The 20091-nt window shown below is 37.2% G+C and overlaps 1 protein-coding gene across 10 annotated transcripts in view; it reads left to right on the forward strand.

Annotated features, from left to right (window-relative positions):
* The window catches only part of MCTP1 (multiple C2 and transmembrane domain containing 1), a 604116-nt gene that overhangs the window by 345141 nt on the left and 238884 nt on the right, over positions 1–20091 (forward strand). For all 10 annotated transcript variants that reach the window (XM_072958382.1, XM_072958380.1, XM_072958381.1 and 7 more), the window contains one exon: positions 19569–19711. In XM_072958382.1, the coding sequence (XP_072814483.1) occupies positions 19569–19711 (143 nt within the window). The remainder of the gene's footprint in view (positions 1–19568; positions 19712–20091) is intronic.

The following is a 20091-nucleotide window of genomic DNA, read 5'->3' on the forward strand; positions in this document are numbered from 1 at the left end:
TCTTTGAAATAGAGAGATCCTTTTGCTGGCCTTGAAAAAGCAAACAGCCATTGGGCCTTACAGCCAGGCTAGGGGCCAGCCCCACCCACCAGTGCACCACAGCAGCTGTAGCCAGGCCCCATAGCTCGGCCTGGGGCTGGTCCCATCCACAAGTGGGCTTCACTAGCAGCTGTGGCTCTGCCACTCCAGTAAGGCATAAACAGTCCATACAGGGGACTCCCTTGAGCTCCTGGCTCTGGTGTCCAAGTGGGATTGCACTTCCTGCTTTCCTGTTAAGCCCTATGTGATGCTTCCTACATAAGGACACTCCTTCAAGACTAGGAGAGGTAGCTTATTTTACCTACTACATAGAAACAAACACAGAGTATTAAGCGAAATGAGGAGACAGAGTAATATGTTCCATTTGAAAGGACAATATAAAACTTCAGAAAAATAACTGAAAGAGATGAAGATAAACAACATACCTGATAAAGAATTCAAAGAAATTGTCGTTAAGATGCTCATTGAACTTTGGAGAAGAATGGATGAACACAGTCAGAATGTCAACAAAGAGAATATATAAGAAATTACCAAACAGATGTTATAACTGAACTGGAAAATACACTGGAGGGGTATAGCAACAGACTAGATGAGGTATAAAAACAAATCAGCGAGCTGGAAGACAAAGCAATGAAACTCACTCAGACAGAGCAGCAAAATCTTAAAGTATTTAAAAAAAATAAAGATTCCATTTGCATTATAGGGGTCTCAGAAGGAGAAGAAAGAGAAAGGACCAGAAAAATTATTTGAAGAAATAGTTGCTGAAAATTTCCCTTATCTGGGGAAGGATCCAAGAATCCCAGAGAGTTTCAGATAAAGAACCCAAAGACACACATACATATCAAGACTTGTTATATTTTAAAGGGTAAAAGTTAAGGACAAAAGTAGCAAGAAAAACAACTTGTTACATGCACATTTTTTAGCAGAAACCTTTCAGGTCAAAGGAAGTGTCATGGCATATTCAAAATGCTGAAAGGAAAAACTTCCAACCATAAATTCTCTACCTAACAAGATTATTACTCACGATTGAAGGAGGAATTAAGAGTTTCCCAGATAGGCAAAAGCTAAAGGAATTCATGATCACCAAAGGAACTTCTCTAAACTTGAAGAGAAATGGCAAAATGAATAATGAGAAAACACAAAAATAAAAATCTCACTGGAAAAGATAAATATATCATAAATACAATCAATCACTTCTAAAGCAAACATTTCCATGAAAACTCAAATGTAGCAAAATAAATTACAATAATTAGTTGAGGGATGCTTAAAATAGAAAGATGTGAAATGTGTCATCAAAAGTGTAAAGTTGAAGGGGGAGTAAAATGATAAAACTTTGGAATGTGTTCAAATTTAAGTTGCTACCAACTTAAGACAAACTACTATTTATAGGATGTTATATATGAACCTTATGAATAACCACAAGGAAAAAAACTTATATAAATACACAAAAGAAAATGAGGCAGGAATATAAACACAACACTAAAGAAAACCACCGAAACACAAGGGAAGAGAGAAAGAGAAGAAGAAAGAAACTACAAAAACAGCCAGAAAATGACAATAAGTACATACCCATCAATAATAACTTTAAATGTAGATGGACTAAATTTCCCAAATTCATAGAGGGGCTGAATGAGTCAAAAAACAAGACCCATCTATATGCTTTTAAGAGACTTGCTTTAGAAGTAAGGACACACAGAGACTGAAAGTGAAGAGACAGAAAAAGATAGCCATACAAATGAAAATGAAAAGAGCTAGAGTAGCTATACTTGTATCAGACAAAACAGACTTTAAAACAAAGACTGCAATAAAAGAAAAAGAAGGGCAATTTGATAGGGATCACATTAAATCTGTAGACTTCTTTGGGTAGTATGTCCATTTTAACAATATTTCTTCTACTCTCCAAAGCAATCTACAGATTTAATGTGACCTTTATCAAATTTCTCATGATATTTTTCACAGAATTAGAACAAATAATCCTAAAATGTGTATGGAACCACAAAACCCCCAGAACTGTCAAAGCAATTCTAAGGAAAAAGAACAACACTGGAGGCATAACCCTCCCAGACTTCAAATATTACTGCAGAGCTACGGTAATCGAAACAGCATGGTATTGGCAGAGAAACAGACATGGATCAGTGGAACAGAATAGAGAGCCCAGAAATAAACCCACACACCCACAGTAGGTTAATCTTTGACAAAAAAGCCACAATATACAATGAGGAAAAGACAGTCTCTTCAGCAAATGGTGTTAGGAAAGCTGGACAGTCACACGTAAATCGATTAAGTTAGAACACTCCCTCATACCATACACAAAAATAAACTCAAAATGGCTTAAAGACTTAAGCATAAGATAAGACAACATAGAACTTCTAGAAGAGAACTCAGGCAAAACATTCTCTGACATAAATTATAGCAATATTTTCTTAGCTCAGTCTCCTAAAGCAAACACATTTCTTCAAAGGAGACATACAGATGACCAATGGACATATTAAAAGATGCTCAATTTTGCTAATTATTAGAGAAATGCAAATCAAAACTACAATGAGGTATCACTTCACACCAGTCAGAATGGCTCCATCAGAAAGTCTACAGATGATAAATGCTGGAGAGGGTGTGAAGAAAAGGGAACCCTCCTATACTGTTGGTGCAAATGTAAATTGGTGCAGCCACTGTGAATAACAGTTTGGAGGTCCAGGTCTCTTAAAAACTAAAAATAGAGATAGCATATGATCCAGCAGTCCCACTCCTGGGCATGTACCTAGAAAGGACAAAAACTAATTTAAAAAAAAATACATGCACCCCAGTGTTTATAGCAGCACTATTTATAGTTGCCAAGACATGAAAACAATCTAAATGTCCATCAACAGATGATTTGATAAGCTGTATGGGGGGGTGTGTATACACACACATAAAATATATTCATACATACACACACATACACAATGGAATACTACTTGGTCATTAAAAAAATGAAATAATGCCATTTGCAACAACATGAATGGACCTTGAGGACCTTAAGCTAAGTGATGTAAGTCAAATGGAGAAAGACAAATATCATATGATTTCACTCATACGTGGAATCTAAAGAACAAAACAAACAAAATCTTTTCTTATAGATACAGAGAAAATTCACGTTTACCAGAGGGGAAAGGAAGTGGGGTGGAAGAAATGGGCGAAGGGGGTTAACTGTATGGTGATGGATGGTAACTAGGCTTGAGGTGGTGATCATTTTGTAATGTATACAGGTATCAAATTGTAAGGCTGTACACCTGAAACTTATTTAATAAAAGAAAAAGGAGGAGGACATATCCATGCTGGGAACTGCCCATAGAGAAGAATGACCTCAAGGAGTGAATGGCTTCGGTTTTATAGCTGCAAGGAACTGAATTCTGCCGACAACCTGAATGAGCTTGAAGAAGATCCCAAGGTCCAGATGAGAAGTCAGCCAAGTTGACACTTTATTTCAGCTGAGTGAGTCGCTGAGCAGAACTCTCTGTTAAGCCAAGTCTGACCCACAGAAGCCTGGACATAATAAATGTGTTGTTTTAAGGCACTACATTTATGGTAATTCGTTACACTACAATAGAAAACAAATACAGGATCTAGGTAAAGGAGAGAGGCAACACTGCCTTCTTTGTCTTTCCTTCCATATTGTCCAGCATGTTCAACCCTTCTGTAAAACATGCTTAAAAAACAGACTTTGAGCCGCTGAACTTAACCAAATCTTAAAAAGTTTCCCTTAATGAGACTAGAAGGTAGAGAACCAAATAAATTAACACATGGTATTATAAGATGCCAAGTTTCTTTCAAAAACTTACTTTCCAAAAATCATTTCTACAACATCCAATGAACAAAATTGCTAAAGAGCACTTTCATTTCACTAAAACATTAGCATTTAGAAAATTGTATTCATTAATTCTTGAGGTAGCAGTCATTTGAATACAACAGAAATCAGTTGTCACATTCTAAATGGAAATGTGGATGTTGGGGAAGATCGAAATGACTCAGAAAAAAAATACACTGCTAATAAGAATATGAAAACAAATATATGTATGTATGTGCGTGACTGGGACATTGTGCTGTACACCAGAAACTGACACATTGTAACTGGCTGTACTTCAATTAAAAAAAAAATACAGTGCTATCCTGTGAAGACTTTTGAATCAGCCCAGAAAAACAAACAAAGGCCTCAATATCTGTTAACATAAAGACATTTTTTAAAGGTATGTCTCTTTCAAAAATAAATACTAATATAAACCTTCATTGCTTTTAGTATCCATGAAAAGTAGACTTGCCTTAGCTTGGAGGACACTGCTTTAGTAAATTTATAGTGAAACAACTTTCAAGAAAATAAGTAACTTGAAATAAATAAACAAACATATTACTAACCTAGGAGGACAGTATTGCTGAAATATGAGCACACTTCTACAGAGGCTTCTACAGAGCCTAGTTACGCTGTGCAGGGTGTCTATAGCAAACACGATTAATGTCTCTGATAGTAGCAAAGAGAACATTAGTTATCTGGACCTTATAATTTTTATGTACTTTTGTAATGAGAATGTAAGGATGTAATTAAATATGAAAGGCTAAAGTAAACAGAGTGAGCCCCTCAAACTCCTGTGTAAAACCGCACCCAGGATTAGAAAGCTCTCCAAGTGATCTTCTGTGTACCCCTTTGAGGCTTTCGTGGAATCATGCAATTTGACTTACCAAAGATACTGTGCTCCCTGCTCAACACGAGTGATGGAGTGTAGCTGCTGTTTTTGATGTGTACACTTTAAGTTGCGTGTTCAGGTTTGCAGATGCTGCTGGGGCCTGTCTTGAGGAAGTCCTAGGGTGTAGCCCTCATTACTCTATCATTAAAAGACATCTGTTGTGCTGTTTTGCCCCTGAAATATTATTCCCTGTGCCAACCTAAGACAGATTATGCTTTCTATTAGTACTCCTTTAAAAACTTTATAAATACTGCTTTTTCCAGAGTGTTCTTCAGTATAGATCAGAGGAACTCCTCGTGTTTCAAAGCTGATTTTCATTTTTGCTTACTAGGCAGAGAAAAGTCTGTGCTTTTAAAGGAGATTAGGCTAGGTCTACCCTGACGCCCTGACAGTTTCCCTTTTGATAAACTCAAAGTCAACTGATTAATAACCTTAATTACATCTGCAAAATCCCTTTTGTCATATACGTAGCATAATCACAGACACATCTCATCATATTCACAGTCCAAGGATTGGGACAAGAAATCTTGGGGATGCATTTTAGAATTCTGCATACAGCTATCTCATTATGGGCTGGGAAAGCCTTAAACGTTTAATAAACCCTCATTGGCTTAAATATATTTTAGTGAAGAATGTGGGTTGCCAAATCTCATTTGATGTTATACTAAAATCAGGATAGGATAATATTGACATCAACAGGAATCATAATAGATTCTGAAAATAATTTATATTTGATTATATTACATATAGTTAATAATCTAAACTGTAAAGGATGTGGTGTAGATATAAAGATGAATGTAAGAATTCACATTCATTGTACATGCATTGTTAACCTTTAAGTTGACTGCCAATATATTTCAGACCAGTTACTTTGAATTTAGTAATTGCTTTGAGTAGTTTCAGAAACCAATGTAGTTGCCCTTTTATAATTGGTCCTTTGAGTACATCCTATTTTATTTTGGCATATTCCCTAATCAAAGACTAATCGTTTGACATCAGACTAGGCAATCTTATTTTTTTTTAACCGAGGTATAGAGACAAGGCAATCTTAAAATATTTTTATCTGTTTGCTCTTCTATTTTAACTTCCTTGAAGGAAAGCTCCATGTCCTTACCAAGGATCAGTAGTGTCCTGCATGATCTGTTGTCCTGCCAGCCTCTGATTCATCTCCCACTACTCACTTTCTAGGTCAGTCACTTTATCGACACTGGAATTGTTCAGGGCCTCTGCACCTGCTGCTTCCTCTGCCGGAAATGCTCACTTATTGGTTCAGGTCGCTTTTCAAATGTTTCCTCAGAAGTGAGGCATTCCCTCTGCACCCTGTCTAAAATAGCAGCCCTCTGACCACCATCCCTTCACCTGTGGCTTTACATTGCTTCACACATCTGTCCCTACGTGACGTGTTACCTCTTTGTGGACTCGTCTGTATCCCACCGTTGCAACCCGAGCTCCTTGGGGGTGGGAACTTTGTTCTTTGATCTCCTGAATCTCCAGTGCCTAGTGCATAATAGACATCCAGTAAATACTGTTGAATGCATGAATGCATTTCAGAAAAGGAAAAGTACACCAACTGGAGAATTCATCTACTGTGCAAACTAGCACACATCTTGTGTTAAGAAAGAGCCCTGTCTTCCTTTAAAAACTAACAGAATGTTAATGGAAATGGAGAAAGTAAGTTTGGCAGAAAGGCAGAAGCCAAGAAAGAATGGCTTATTGGGAAATGCAGAGCTTAGGTTGGTTCTACAGGTTTTATTAAACCTACCAATGCAGGCATGGGCTTTTCCCATACCCTGCCAGAGGGCTGAGGGGAATGCTGCATTGAAGATAGGAACGACGAGTCACAACACCTACCGCTATCTTGTGTCTGCCGTCTTTGCTTCTATCAGTGACGACACGCTTTAGCAGGATAATTGCAAGTTTTGAAGTCACTTGTCACATTAAACACTTATTAACTGTTTTTAGCTTAAGGGGTGAAGGGTTTTTTTTCATTGTTCCACAAGTATTTTAGTTACATTGTAGGTGTTAACATTTTGCTTTGCTTATCTTTTTTACTTGCTTGTAAAACTTATATAACCATTGACTACATCAAATAATATGATAATTGAAGAAAAGCCTTTAATTAATAATCTGAGGAAATGGATTTTAACTTGTATTTTGAAAGGAAAAAAAAGTCTTTTACGTGTGGAAGCATATCCTTTAAAATTTCTCTCATTGAAAGACAGTTGACAAGAAGTCAGCTTATTGCATCTTTCTTTTAATGACCTCAGGTCTATCACTGGGCCAGTGACTAAATCTATTAAGGACTCCACGTGCTTGGAAGTGGTGTCTGTGAAACAGGGACTAGCTGTTTTCTGATAGCTCTAACAGTCTGGAGGAAGCATTTCAATTCTATAGCGTACATTTTATGTCAGACCTGTCCAAAGTAAAATACTACATCACACAACGTATGTGTTTGACACATAGTGAATTTAATTTTCAAGTGCTGAGTTCTAAGTATTCAAACTGTCAACATTCCATCTCCCTGGTCACCTGTCATCTGTTACTTTTGTAGCTGGGATTCTTGTATTCAGTGAAAGACTCGGTATCCAGTTCTAAGCCCTTATGTTTCTATAAGACTATTCAGTGGTCACTTGGTTTTGCAGGGAACACATTACTGAATGGGGAGACGACCAATATCCATATTAAGACTTTTTCATTTTGTTGCTGTTACTAATTAAAATAGGTAAAACAACTAAAAGAATAGAAATGATCTCTCTAAAATATATCTGTGAATACTGTCTTAAATGTGACTAAACTCTAATAAAATAAGGTAGCCTATAGCTTTTTCAACCTTATTTTCTGTTATTTCTGGTCTAAAAACAGCTTTTTCAATTCTTCTCTTTACTCCCTTTCATTTCTGCTTGTAAATCAGCCTGTTTTCTCATGAATTTATCTCCTTCTCAGAATTACCTACTAAAAGCAACCAATTTTAGAAAATACACACCTCCATTCTGGCTCTTTCTAACCACGTCCCCTCAAGCCCAGGTTCAGCAGCAGGCAGTCTGCCTCCCAGTGTCACCACAGGAACAGCTTCGCCACATGTTTACCAGGCCCAGCAGGACTCACCAGCCTTCCAGTGCTGCCTGGCCACCCAGCCGCACCCCTCCCTGCACTAAATCAGTGTCACTTATGTTAGGGATTCTTTTTTTTAATGACAGCACGCAGTCTTGGATTCAATTTTTTGTATCAGTTGAATAAGGTAAATAGTGTTAGGACTTGTAAAACATAAACACTCATTGGTGGCTTAACAAAATCACAACTTACTTCTTTATCCCTTTGTTGTTCATGGTGGGTGGAGGTAGGATTTCTGTTCCTTTCAGAAATAACAGACTCTTTCTTTCCCCAGCACTAAGAACCTAAGTAAGGTCCAATAAGGTTTGGACCTTATTTAGGTTCTTAGTGTTGGGGAAAAGGGAGAGGATTGCACGTGGGAACATGTCATGGGCCAGGTACGTCTGGGAGTGGCGTACGAGTTCTGTTCACAGCCCACTGGCCAGAACCCAGGCCTCAGTCACACGGCCACACCTAAACAGAAGGACTCGAAGTGTAGTTTAGCTACTTGCCTGTGCAGGAGAGGAAACCACGGATGTCAGTGAAGGGGAACAGTTTCAGCCATGACTTCTCCATACACAGAAATATAACCTTCCTTCTATCTATTCTACACAAAAATATGACACTTTTTACTGTATGTTTAGTATATCTACCGTACTGGTGACATAAAATAATAGAAGAGATATGTCACAAGCATATTTATTTACCTTTATTCTAGTTGGGTTTCTGGTTGATTGTCCTGAAGAAATTCAAATCAATCCATCAAATAAGTAAACACTCTAAGCAGACTGCTACTAAAATGAGATTGTCTGAGAGCACTTTGTAAAACTAGAACAGATTGACCATTCTGAGGAATTACAGTGAATGTCAATTACCACGGTTTGGGAAAGTGGCAATGGCAAAATATTTACTGTTGCAGGAATGATAGCACAGTGCTTTCATGATATTAAACTTTACGTATTTCAGGTTCAGTATTTGCAAATAAAATTCAAATGAGAGATGAACTAGTATATAAAATAGATAAACAACAGGTTCATACTGCATAGCACAGGAAACTATATTCAGTATCTTGTAACTTATGGTGAAAAAGAATATAAAAATGAATATATGTATGTTCATGTGTAACTGAAGCATTGTGCTGTACACTAGAAGTTGACACAACATTGTAAACTGACTATACTTCAATAAATATATATATATAAAGAGTGGGGAAAAATAGGAAATAAAGGGTATGCAACATAAGCACAGGTTACCTTATTAGTTTCTGTTGTTATTTTGAGATGATACTGACATTCGTTCGTTGAGTTATGCAGGAGTGTTTTCAGTCAACCAACATTGCTTACTCACACATGATAACGTAGGAGTTGTACCAGACAACAGGGGTCAGACATAAGCAAGGCCTCCATGTGACAAATGCTGTTTGCAGAAAATGTTAGGCAGCACGTGGGAAGGGCCTAATAATGCCCAGAGATGTCCAAGCAGCAGTGACGCTTGAGCTTACTTCTGACAGGGGACTGAGGATGGTGGAAAAGGTCATTCAGGGGAAAGGGATGAGGGACATGGACATTGGAGAGAAGCTGTGAGTTACTACCCTGAAAAGAAAACAAAATCCTCTTCATCCATCAAAACTAAGTAGTTGACAAGAGTTTTATGACTCCTTTTGATTGATGACCATTATTAACTGAACCAATTTCAAGACAATTATATTACAATATGATTAAAATGCATCACAAATGCATGGTAATTGAATAACACATTCCTTAGCATAGTCACATAGTCAGTTTGAGAAAAAAGAAAAGTCAGTGGTCTCCACTTTGTCTCCCTGCTCTAGTGTTCCCCGCTTTCTCCAAAATCTTATGCCTAGATATTTTTCTGACACAAAAATCTGATGTTACTCCCTTGCTTTAGATTCTTCATTGCTTTCTCAGTGATTTCAGTTCACTCTCTTTAGCATATCATGCAAATATTTGCTAATTTCTGCAGACTCATCTTTCACTAGACTTCTCATCTACAGAACATCTGAATAAGTGCCCAGCTTAGCAAATATATTAATGGTAATGTATGTTATTCATATAATCAACAAATATTTGTCGGTTCAGTACTTGCTTTGTGATAGGTTCTGGAATACACAAGAGGTCTCTGCCCTCATGAGATTTCTGTCTGATGGAGATAAAAGATACTAAATAAATCATCTCCCATCCAGATTCACTCATGCTTGTCTAACTGCTACTCTGATGTGATAATGGTTCAGAACTAATGATTGCCAAGTTTAACGAGACCCATGGCTTCCTAGTATAGAATCCAGTCTCTGATGGGGCCTCCTTATGTGAGGGCTGAGCTCAAATACGGTAGTCTGAAGTAGATGGGATAGGTCGGTTGACTGGTTAGGCATAATGGTGTAGCAGAGTAAACTTGGAATCTAGTCACATAGATCTTGTAATAGAGTCTGGAGCTGTCATTTACCAGCCACATGACTAGGTCAAGCAGCCTGATCTCTCTGAACCAGTTTACTCATCTGTAAAGTACTAAGAATATTAGTTTATTCATGTATTAAACAGACATTAGTTGGACATCTCTGCTGTGCTGTGTTATAACCAAATGAAATATTGTATGAAAAGCCCCAGGCACATCATAAGTATTGAAGAAAGTCTGCTTCCTCCTACCTCAAACCATTTTGTTTTCCTTATGGCATATTATCTTCCAGTTTTGTGAGAAACCCCAGTGTCCAGGAATGGCCAGGTTGTGGGGAAAGCTGGTTCATACCACCTCATCTTATGAAACCAAATTCAGTGGCTCTCAAGATTGATGGGCTGTACAAAGTGAAATAAATAGTTCCAATAAGAAAAACACTTTTCTAGAAGGAAAGTCTGTTTGGAAAGTTGTATTGAGTGTGAGCTAAACTTCTGGTAACAAAAGACCCATAAATACAGTGGCTTGGAAAAAATACGTTTTTATCCCACACTAAGCCCTGATGTGAGGGGTCTTGGCCTGATGAAGTGGCTCTGCCCCCACTTTCACCAAAAGATCCACAAGTTGCATATGTCACTTCTGCTCACAGGTACTGGCAAGGACTTGGCCACGTGGCCACAGCTCTGGCCTGGAGAATAGGAAATTCTCTAATGGAATAATCACATGTCCTGCTAAACGCATAGGGACTCTGTTACTAAAATGAAGAAGAGGAAGACAGATGTAGGAATTCAGTCTGCCACAGACACCAAATTAGAATCAAGAAGGCTCCAGGGTAAGAGTCCAAGAGAAAAACAATACACAAACATTTGTGAAGAATCTCTTGGACAAGGAGAGGCTTTGAATCCTGACCCTGAGAGCCAGACTTCTGGGGCCTGGGTACCCACAGTGATGCTTGTGGGTGCAGAAGATGGAGTAAAATGTAGTCTAAAAAGAATCAAGTGGCCTGATTTGTGCTTGACAGAAGTCTGGCAGCAGTCAGAGGATAGATTTGAAGGGAAGCAGGGAGACCAAGCAGAAGGCTCTTAGAATCATCTAGATAAGGGATGATGAGACCGTGGAGGCAAAGATGATTCCAAGAGATATTTTAAGAATTAGAATGTGAGGGCTTTGGAACATTTATCAGATAGGTTAGGCTAAGCTGTGGTTGCAAGCGGAATTTTAATTAGAATTCACAAGATGTAGGAATCTGTATCAGAATAGGCTGAACTGCTGTTATAAGTACACCTCCACATTATTTAATGGTGCGAATGTAATAGAAGTTTATTTCTCACCCACATAATGGTCCAAGGCACGTGCTTCTGGTTGGCAGAGTGCACTCTTCCCCACAGTAATTCGGGAAATCAGGCTCCTTACACCTCAAATCACTTTTATTTGTTATATTTTAAGAACCACATTTTGTTCACTGGCATATATAACAAATAATTCTGTGGTTGAGTTTATAACAACTCTAAATTGAAAGAACTGAAGCAAAATAATAATAAATAGATTTTAGAAATATCCCTTGGGGACACTAATAAAAGGAATATCTTCTGACTTTCAGCAGCGTTCTGTTGAGAGTTGCAGAAATTGAAATATTGCTACTCAGGTTTCACTGGTTTTCCACAGAAGGTTAAACTTTGTTTTCCCAGAACCTTAATGATACTTTCTCTGATACACATGATCAACAAATGATGTTCTGCCCCATTTTTAAAAATTGCATTCATTATTTACCCCCAAAGAAGAAAAGTCTAATAAATTTAGAAATGTTTTCTTCAAACTGATTCATAAAACTGGTCTTGGTGTTTGACACAGTCATGTTTAATTTCCTGAAAAATTCATTTACGTGGAATGACTTGCTCTCCCTCAAGGGCATGGAAGTGAAATCTTATCAGAGATCCTTGACTCTCCTTAGAGAAATTTGAGGAATCCTCTCATTTTAAAGGTTAAAAAACTGTCAACAAGAGCAGTCAAATGACTTTTCTAAGACTGCACTGCATATAAGAAGCAAAGCTGACTCTGGTCGATATTCTTTCCACCACAGAAACACAGTGAGCAGTCACAGAATCCACAAAGAGGAAATTTCAGCCAGTGGAGTTAACAACCCTCAGTGTGACCACAGATGGAAGGGGCCGCAGTCTAAGGAAGGGCCACTGAAACTGGTGGTTACTTACTGGTGACAATCAAGGAAACAATCTCGGAGTAGTACTGGGCTGGCCAGGAGATAGAGGATTGAGGAGAGTATAGATATTTGGGGTAGAGTTTTTGAATATTCTGATTTTTTTTTAAATAGGAAAGTTAAAGTACTTACAAATTTTTTAAAAATTTATAGATTTTGTTTGGTTAGGATGACTGGATACACATAGTAACATATTCCAGAGGAATCCTAGGGAAAATTGTTTCTCTTTGGGTAAAAACCATGTTTAAATGATGAGGAGTAGACGGTGTCTCTCGAGTCGATGCATTGATCCCTGGTCACAGAGGGACTCCCGGGGGCAGGAGGAGCAGAGCCCTTTGCAAAGGATGACAAATGACATTCACAGCACTGTCTGTTATGGTTGCTCCTATGCCAGAGATTATTATACAATGAATATTCAAAAATTAATATTTTTCTAAATCAGTGTGAAAAAATTATAAGTAACCACCACCCTTCAATATTTTAGTCTACCTAAACTTCCAGAAGTTACCAGGAAATTGCATGTCGATACACCTGTAATTTATGCCACATGTGAAGCGGAGCTAGAATGAGCCAGATTTATCCCACATACAACATGTATCATTTTTTTTTCTAACCTATCCAGAAGTTTGCATTTACAAGAGAAAAATAAGCCAAAAAATTACTCATAAAAAGGAAGAGTCTATTCCTGTCATTTACACCTTCTGTATATCGTGTGTAAGAAATTTATATAGTTCAGGCCTATACTGCATTTTATCACAGTACTGGTTTTCATTCATCTCTGTGTTGTACCATGGCAACTTCATTAACCAGCAATTTAAAAATCACTGGAATATTCATATTCCTCATTATGGAAAAAGTGTTTACTTTTATTTGATAACATTAAGGTATATATGATTATCAACTTTCTGCATTTGAATTTTAATACACTTAGTTATTTGGTCATATGTAATATTTCCACTGTGGGGCATTATAAATCTCAAAAAATAAGGAATGGGGAAGGAATGAGAGAGCTTAAAGAATAATTTTAATGTATAAATTAGGTACCTGTTTTGAAGATTTTTAAATCATTAGTGAAAATAAATTTATACAAAGATATAATCTGTTGCTCTGAGTACTTTCAACTTCACTATTTTTACAGGCCTCTTTCAAGTGTGAGGGAACCTATTGTAGAACAAACATTTTCCCTGCTGTATTTGGTCAACAAAAGTAGCTAGCTTTAAATATCTGTAGAAAGGCTGGACGCCTTTAGGAAGACCCGCCCTAAATTTGAATTGTTTCTAACTGTTCACACTTAATACTTATAGTCACTTCTCTTTTTTTCTTCCGTTGTCTTTTTTTCTTCTTTCTCTTCATCTTCCTCCTTCTCCATCTCTTTCTCCTACTCGGAATACAAAGACTGAGTTTTCATTTGGTAGTGTTTTTGATTAGGAGTTTGCATTATTGAATAATTATAGGTTCCTGCAACAGGAGTAGCTGTTTATCTTTTATTACAGACTAGGTTTGGGATAAGATTGGTTTAAACTTGTTAACCAGGAGGCTCATGTATTCTAAAAATGAAAAACGAGAGACTCATTATTAGATGGCTGTTTACATTTTAAATTGCTTTAGTAGTTTTAAGAAAAGAAAGTCTGCCATCTTGTGTACGCTGTGTTTATTGCTGCACAGAAAGGGACCCATTCAGACAAAGTTTAGTTCTGTGTTGGACTTAAATTACATTAAAGGCTAAATAATTACACAAAATATTGACAAGCTCATAGATGTCCCAACTCCAAAAAAAGGAACAAAACACAACAAAAAACAAAACATAGCATTCGAGACATATTTTTCTTTACTGCATTAGGAAACATACAAACCATCTAATTCCTCTTTTTTAGACAGTTTGATCCTAGGGTTCAGAAATACACAGTTAAAATACCCAAGGTCTAAAATACTCTTGAGTTCTTAAAGCATAGAATAAAATAATAATGTTTTGCAATAAATTCTGAAGTTAATGTTATATGATAAAATGAATTTGTGAACGGTTGCTCTTGAAGATGATATTAATAATAATAAAATGAATTTTATTTTAGGGCTAACACTTCCTAGTTTCTTCTCCCATATTTCTTTGACCTGTTTCCATTTTATTGTCACCGTTAAAAAAAATGTTGTAATGAGGGTCACAGTCCAGCTAATAACAACAAAGTTTAAGTTGCTAGAAAATGCCTGAGAACTGCGGTGTGCAGTAGTGAAGCCTTAACTTTGAAGAGCAGAACAGGCCTTAGCAATAATTTGGTAAGTGTTGGTGCCACCTTGTGGTTGAATGAAATATTGTAACAAAACAGCGCCACGTGAATTTAGAGTTTTTTGAATCAACAAACTAAATCTTGTTTTTCTTGTTTAGTATGTTGACTCAAGGTTAACCACAAGTTAGTGACTTAGATTTCCTGGGAATTTTATTGTAATCAGATGATTTGAGTTCACCGGAAAGTCTGTTTAAAAAAAAAAAAGAACCTCCAAAACATGTAAAACTTCCTCATCTATGAAATATAAGGTAGTTTTTCCCAAAGGAGGAATCAGGGATTCTTAGTCCTGAAAAATACACTTGAAAAAGTAGGCTCTCATAAAGAAGGCTGAAATAATTCCATTTGCAGCAACATGAGTGAACTTAGAGATTGTCATATTTTAAGTCAAATAAGTCAGACAGAGAAAGGCAAATATATGATATCACTTATATGTGGAATTTTTAAAAAATGATATAAACCAGAAATAAACTCATGAACATAGAAAACAAATTATGATTACCAAAAGGGAAATGGTGGGGGAGGGATAAATTAGGAGTTTCGGATTAACAGATACACATTATTATATATAAAGTAGATAAACAAGGACCTACTGTATAGCACAGGGAGCTATATTCAATTTCCTGTAACAACATATAACAGAAAAAATCAGAAAAGATAAAATATATGTATGTGTAACTGAATCACTTTGCTGTACACCTGAAACTAACATTGTAAACCAACTACATTTCAATAAAAAATAGAAGTTTTAAAAAGTAAGCTCTATGGTCAAAGGAGCCTAGTAAATGTCACCCCTAGTGGCATTACCCCTAGTAAATGTCGTATCCCTCTGGAAAGTCACAGGGCACATTCTCTTATTTAAAAGTTACAGGAAATTAATCCATTTAATTTTGTTTTAAATGAGCATTTTCCAAATATTCCTGACCACAGAATTCCTTTTTAAAAAACAAATATTACCTATTAACATCACCAGCTAATAAATCTGGGAAAACACTTTCAAATACAGAAGGTGACAGCATTCAATACAAATATTTTACTGAACCTAAATTTGAAAAAACGATGTCTCCCGTTCTCCATGTAGGAATCATGGCCTGAAGGTCTTGAACTAGTGAGGACTCTAAGTCACTAAAAGTCCCCTAAGCTACAGTTAATGTAACTAGTTAAAAAAAAAAAAAAAAGACCTAGCAGATCACCCAGCAGTATTCTAGGAACCGACTGAACCTGTCTCCAAGGGGATTTTGATAGTTAACGTACACAGCGGTTGAGGAAAATGTTTCTGAAAATGGGCAAGAAACAGACTGCTTCTCAGAAAGGTTTACTTCTGAGTACATGGGCTTCTGTGCTGAACCGGAACTTATGTCCTTTGTTCACATAATAGTTACATTACATCATGTGAGATGCTAGTATCAATAACTGTTCAGAAACATAAGACTGAGGTTCTTGAAACCACTTTTCTTGTAAAAAGGCTTATTCATAATTTTTGTGGAGCAAAGAGATAGAAGCTCAGTATACCTTGCAGTGGGTGAATGGTGTGTGATGATAACCAGGAAAAGCATTAACTGGACTAGTGTCCAGATTTGTGTTTTAGTCTGCCCTGAAGCCGACTTCACCTTTCCTGGTTTTCTCATCTGAAAAATAGAGGTAATAGTTAAACTCACAGAGGTCTTAGGGTGATGAAAACAAATAATAAATGTGAGAGTTTTATAGACCAGAATGTTACTTATCAGTATTGGTATTATGTACAGTATCTAGATGATGAATGAACATCTTTATATAGTAATTCTATGATGCTGTTTTAGAGTTAAAGGAGGAAAATAGGGATGTCCAGGTTTCTTAAAAAGCTGAGTCAAAGAAACCCTGGACTTGGTATCTAAAGCCTAAACGTGCTTTTCATCCTGTTACTTACTGGCTTATGTGACTTGGTGCAAGTCACACTGAATCTCAGATTGTTTCCCATAGTATGGGAATGATAATAATGGGGAAACTATGGGTTGATAATGTATGCTTGTAGCAACTTTGCAGAGTCATTATGGGGATGGGGATGTATGTAATAGTACTCTGTACGCTGTCAATGCTAGAGTCATTCATCTCCTCATCTATTGAACATATACTGAGAGTGCCTGCTCTGCCCCAGACGCCGTGCCATCTGCTGGGGCAGAGTCCTGCCGTCACCGGGGTTACAGCCAATGGGAAAATTCATACAGTCAACAGGTAGACATACAAATTAACCTCTCAGTAGCATAATGATTAGTACCATTAAGCAAAAGAGCACATGCCCAGAGCAAATAACAAAGAGACCTATTCAGATTGGGATGTTGAAGAGGGCATCCCTGAGCAAATTATGTACTAAGACCTCAGAGATAATAATAAGCGTCAGCCAGGCAAACGGGGAAGAGAATGAGAAGGAAGGGCTTTTCAAGCAGAGAAGCTAGCTGGAATATGTAAAGACTGGAAGCAGAAAAGAACTTCTAGGAACAGGACAGCTGGAACAGAGCAAGGGGCCAAAAATGAAGTTGGAGAAATGACAAGTTCTGTATACCACATTAAAGATTCTCGGTTTTATCGTAGGTGGAGTTGAAAGGTGTTGATATGTGTTAAGTAAAGAAGGGGGAAGGTTACATTTGCATTTTTAAAAAGTCAGTCTGGCTGCCGTATAGAGAATGAATGGAAGAGTACGCAGATGTGGGGAGCCCAGTTAGGAAGCTATGACTACGGTAGCACAGCAAAGAAGTCATGGTAGGTTAACTGGAGTGGAGACAGAGAAGATAGATCCATGGCGTGTTTTGGAGGAGAATTCATCAGACTTGGTGGTGTCCTGGATTCAAAGCATGGAGAAGGAGGTATGGAGGGTAATTTCTAGGTGTCTTTCTTGAGGAACTGCCAAATAATGAAGACTTGAACCGACTTGACAAAACCTGAGGGAGGAGTGGGCTTAGCTGGAGAGAGGATCGAGGCTTATGGTAGCGTTAACGGGATGTCTATTAGGTATCCATGTGGAGGTGACAAAAATCAACAGGAATAGAGGTCTACTGCCCACAACATTAGATACGAAGTCATTCAGTTATTCACCAGATGTTTATTGAGGAGCAAAAATATGTCTGAATTGGTCCTAAATGCTGGAGGTCTAAAAAACAGTGGCATGGCTCTGCTCTTACAGCTGATTATATTTTAGCAGGTGGTAGCAGTTGCATAGATGATTTTCAAAATCAAAGACAGTTGCTTGATCTAGGGCGTGCCTGAGAAAATTCAAATGGGTACATGGATGTTAATATCCCTGAAGTTATGTGCTGTAACACTTCTAATCCCCTGGGTGTCCAGCCCATAGCTGGGAATCACTGTTTAAAAAATAGCCATTTTAACTCATAAACATTTTGGTTGCACTGACTCCCTTAAAGAATCCATTATAACAAGTTACCAGGTAATAGCCTGCATTGACATTTGTAAGTATTTTTTAAAGCTTGTCTTCTTGTGATGAAATCAAGCTGAAGTGGGAGTTTCACAGCAGGAAATTGGAATCGTTACTTTATTAGAACCAGGTCTATGCATATGAAAATAAGGTCTTATATTTATTAGGAGAATGTAGAGAGTTTTGAGAGAGTCTCCAAATGATTAAATAAGAAAAGTCAAATCCTATCAGGCAGTCTTTATATTTAGCACAGATATTTGTGTGTCATGGAGGTAATTGGAGTATAGAGGAGAAATATAGTGAGTTTAAGTATATCGGCCTCATAATAATATTTATATGGTGCTTTACCATTTTCTGAGCCCCACTCATATTTTTGTTTAAATCATGTAGACCATGCTTAACTATAGTTTCAGATTGGACAAAACAGAAAGAATTAAATAAAATTTTATTTTAAGGGAGTCAGGCCTTGTATAAAGAATTACTTCCTGAGGCTGAAGATTGTCACACACTGGAATGATTTACCTGGGGATGTCCCTGATTCACCTTCCCAAGGAATCCTTAATGACAGCGTAGACTCATTAGATCAAGATTGGTCTCATTCATCAGTCAGAATGAGAAATGGTACAATATATATTGAAAGTATGGAAAGGCCCTTCCCTCTTGCAGTTGTAGTTAAAAAAAAAAAAAAGCATGAGTATTATAGTTAAACAGCCTTGGTTGGAATCCAAACACCATCTCTTGCTAGCCGTGTTCCCATGAGCAACTTATTTGACGTCTCTTACAGCCTTTATCATCATAGGGAACGTAGGAGGTATTAAGGGATAATATGAAGTATCCAGATTATTTAATAAACGTTTGTCCCCTTCCCCCAATGCCTTCCTCTGAGACTTCCATCCTCCCCTAACATTCTAAAATTGAAATTTCTGAACAAGAGAGAATATGGGACCAAGGATGAAATTGAAGCCCAATTTGAGACTCACCTTTCCCTAAATCCATTAAACCCATTAGATTAGTATAAATCTTTAGCAGCATATATAAGTCTAAAACTAGTTAACTCAGCTGAAATCATGGATCATCCTTTTTATAGCTGACCAGATGAAATGTCAAATTTATCACTATTGTTTACAACATAAGTTAAATTTACATACTCAGCATGAAGTAGAGTTTGTAAACACCAGAACAGAGTTACAGTATTAAAATCAGAAGATATAATAATAATGACAATAATAATATTATTATTTACTGTCACTTCAATACTTAAGGGAAAATTTAGGAAAAAGCACTTAATCTTTATTTTCCCATGTGATAAGCTTTATTTAAATTTTATTCTTTAAAGTACTTCACATTTAGATGAGCTGTTTTCTTGCTTCCATTGAAAGACGTGATTAACATGGATCGATCTGAATCTCTAACAGGAACAAGTGATCCATACGTGAAGTTTAAAGTTGGAAGAAAAGAAGTTTTTAGAAGTAAAATAATACACAAGAACCTAAATCCTGTGTGGGAGGAGAAAGCCTGCATTCTGGTCGATCATCTTAGGGAGCCATTGTATATAAAGGTGAGCCATTTACTTGTCTTTCCCTAATGTAATCTGATATAGAAATCCTGTTTAGTGGTATTATATTATGTCTCTCTATCTGATGAGATTGTTCATCAGAGATCAGTTCTGCTACGGACAGCTGTCATCTGCTGGTGATGTGAGAGGAATGGGCTCCAGGTGAGGGAGAGCTGGTGGGAGCATTTTCCTTCGGGCCAGTTCTATCACCTGTCATTTAGGAAGATTATGAATTCCATCTCCTCCTGCTTATTAGGTCAGTTAACTAATTTTGCACGTTGGGAACATATAAAAACGAAAACAAGTCTCCACATAGAAAACAAACTGGTTACCAGAGGGGAAGGGGGTGGGATAGATTAGGAGTTTGGAGTTAACAGATACAC

This window comes from Vicugna pacos, chromosome 3, assembly GCF_048564905.1.
Source record: "Vicugna pacos chromosome 3, VicPac4, whole genome shotgun sequence".
In the NCBI taxonomy this organism is placed as follows: Eukaryota; Metazoa; Chordata; class Mammalia; order Artiodactyla; family Camelidae; genus Vicugna; species Vicugna pacos.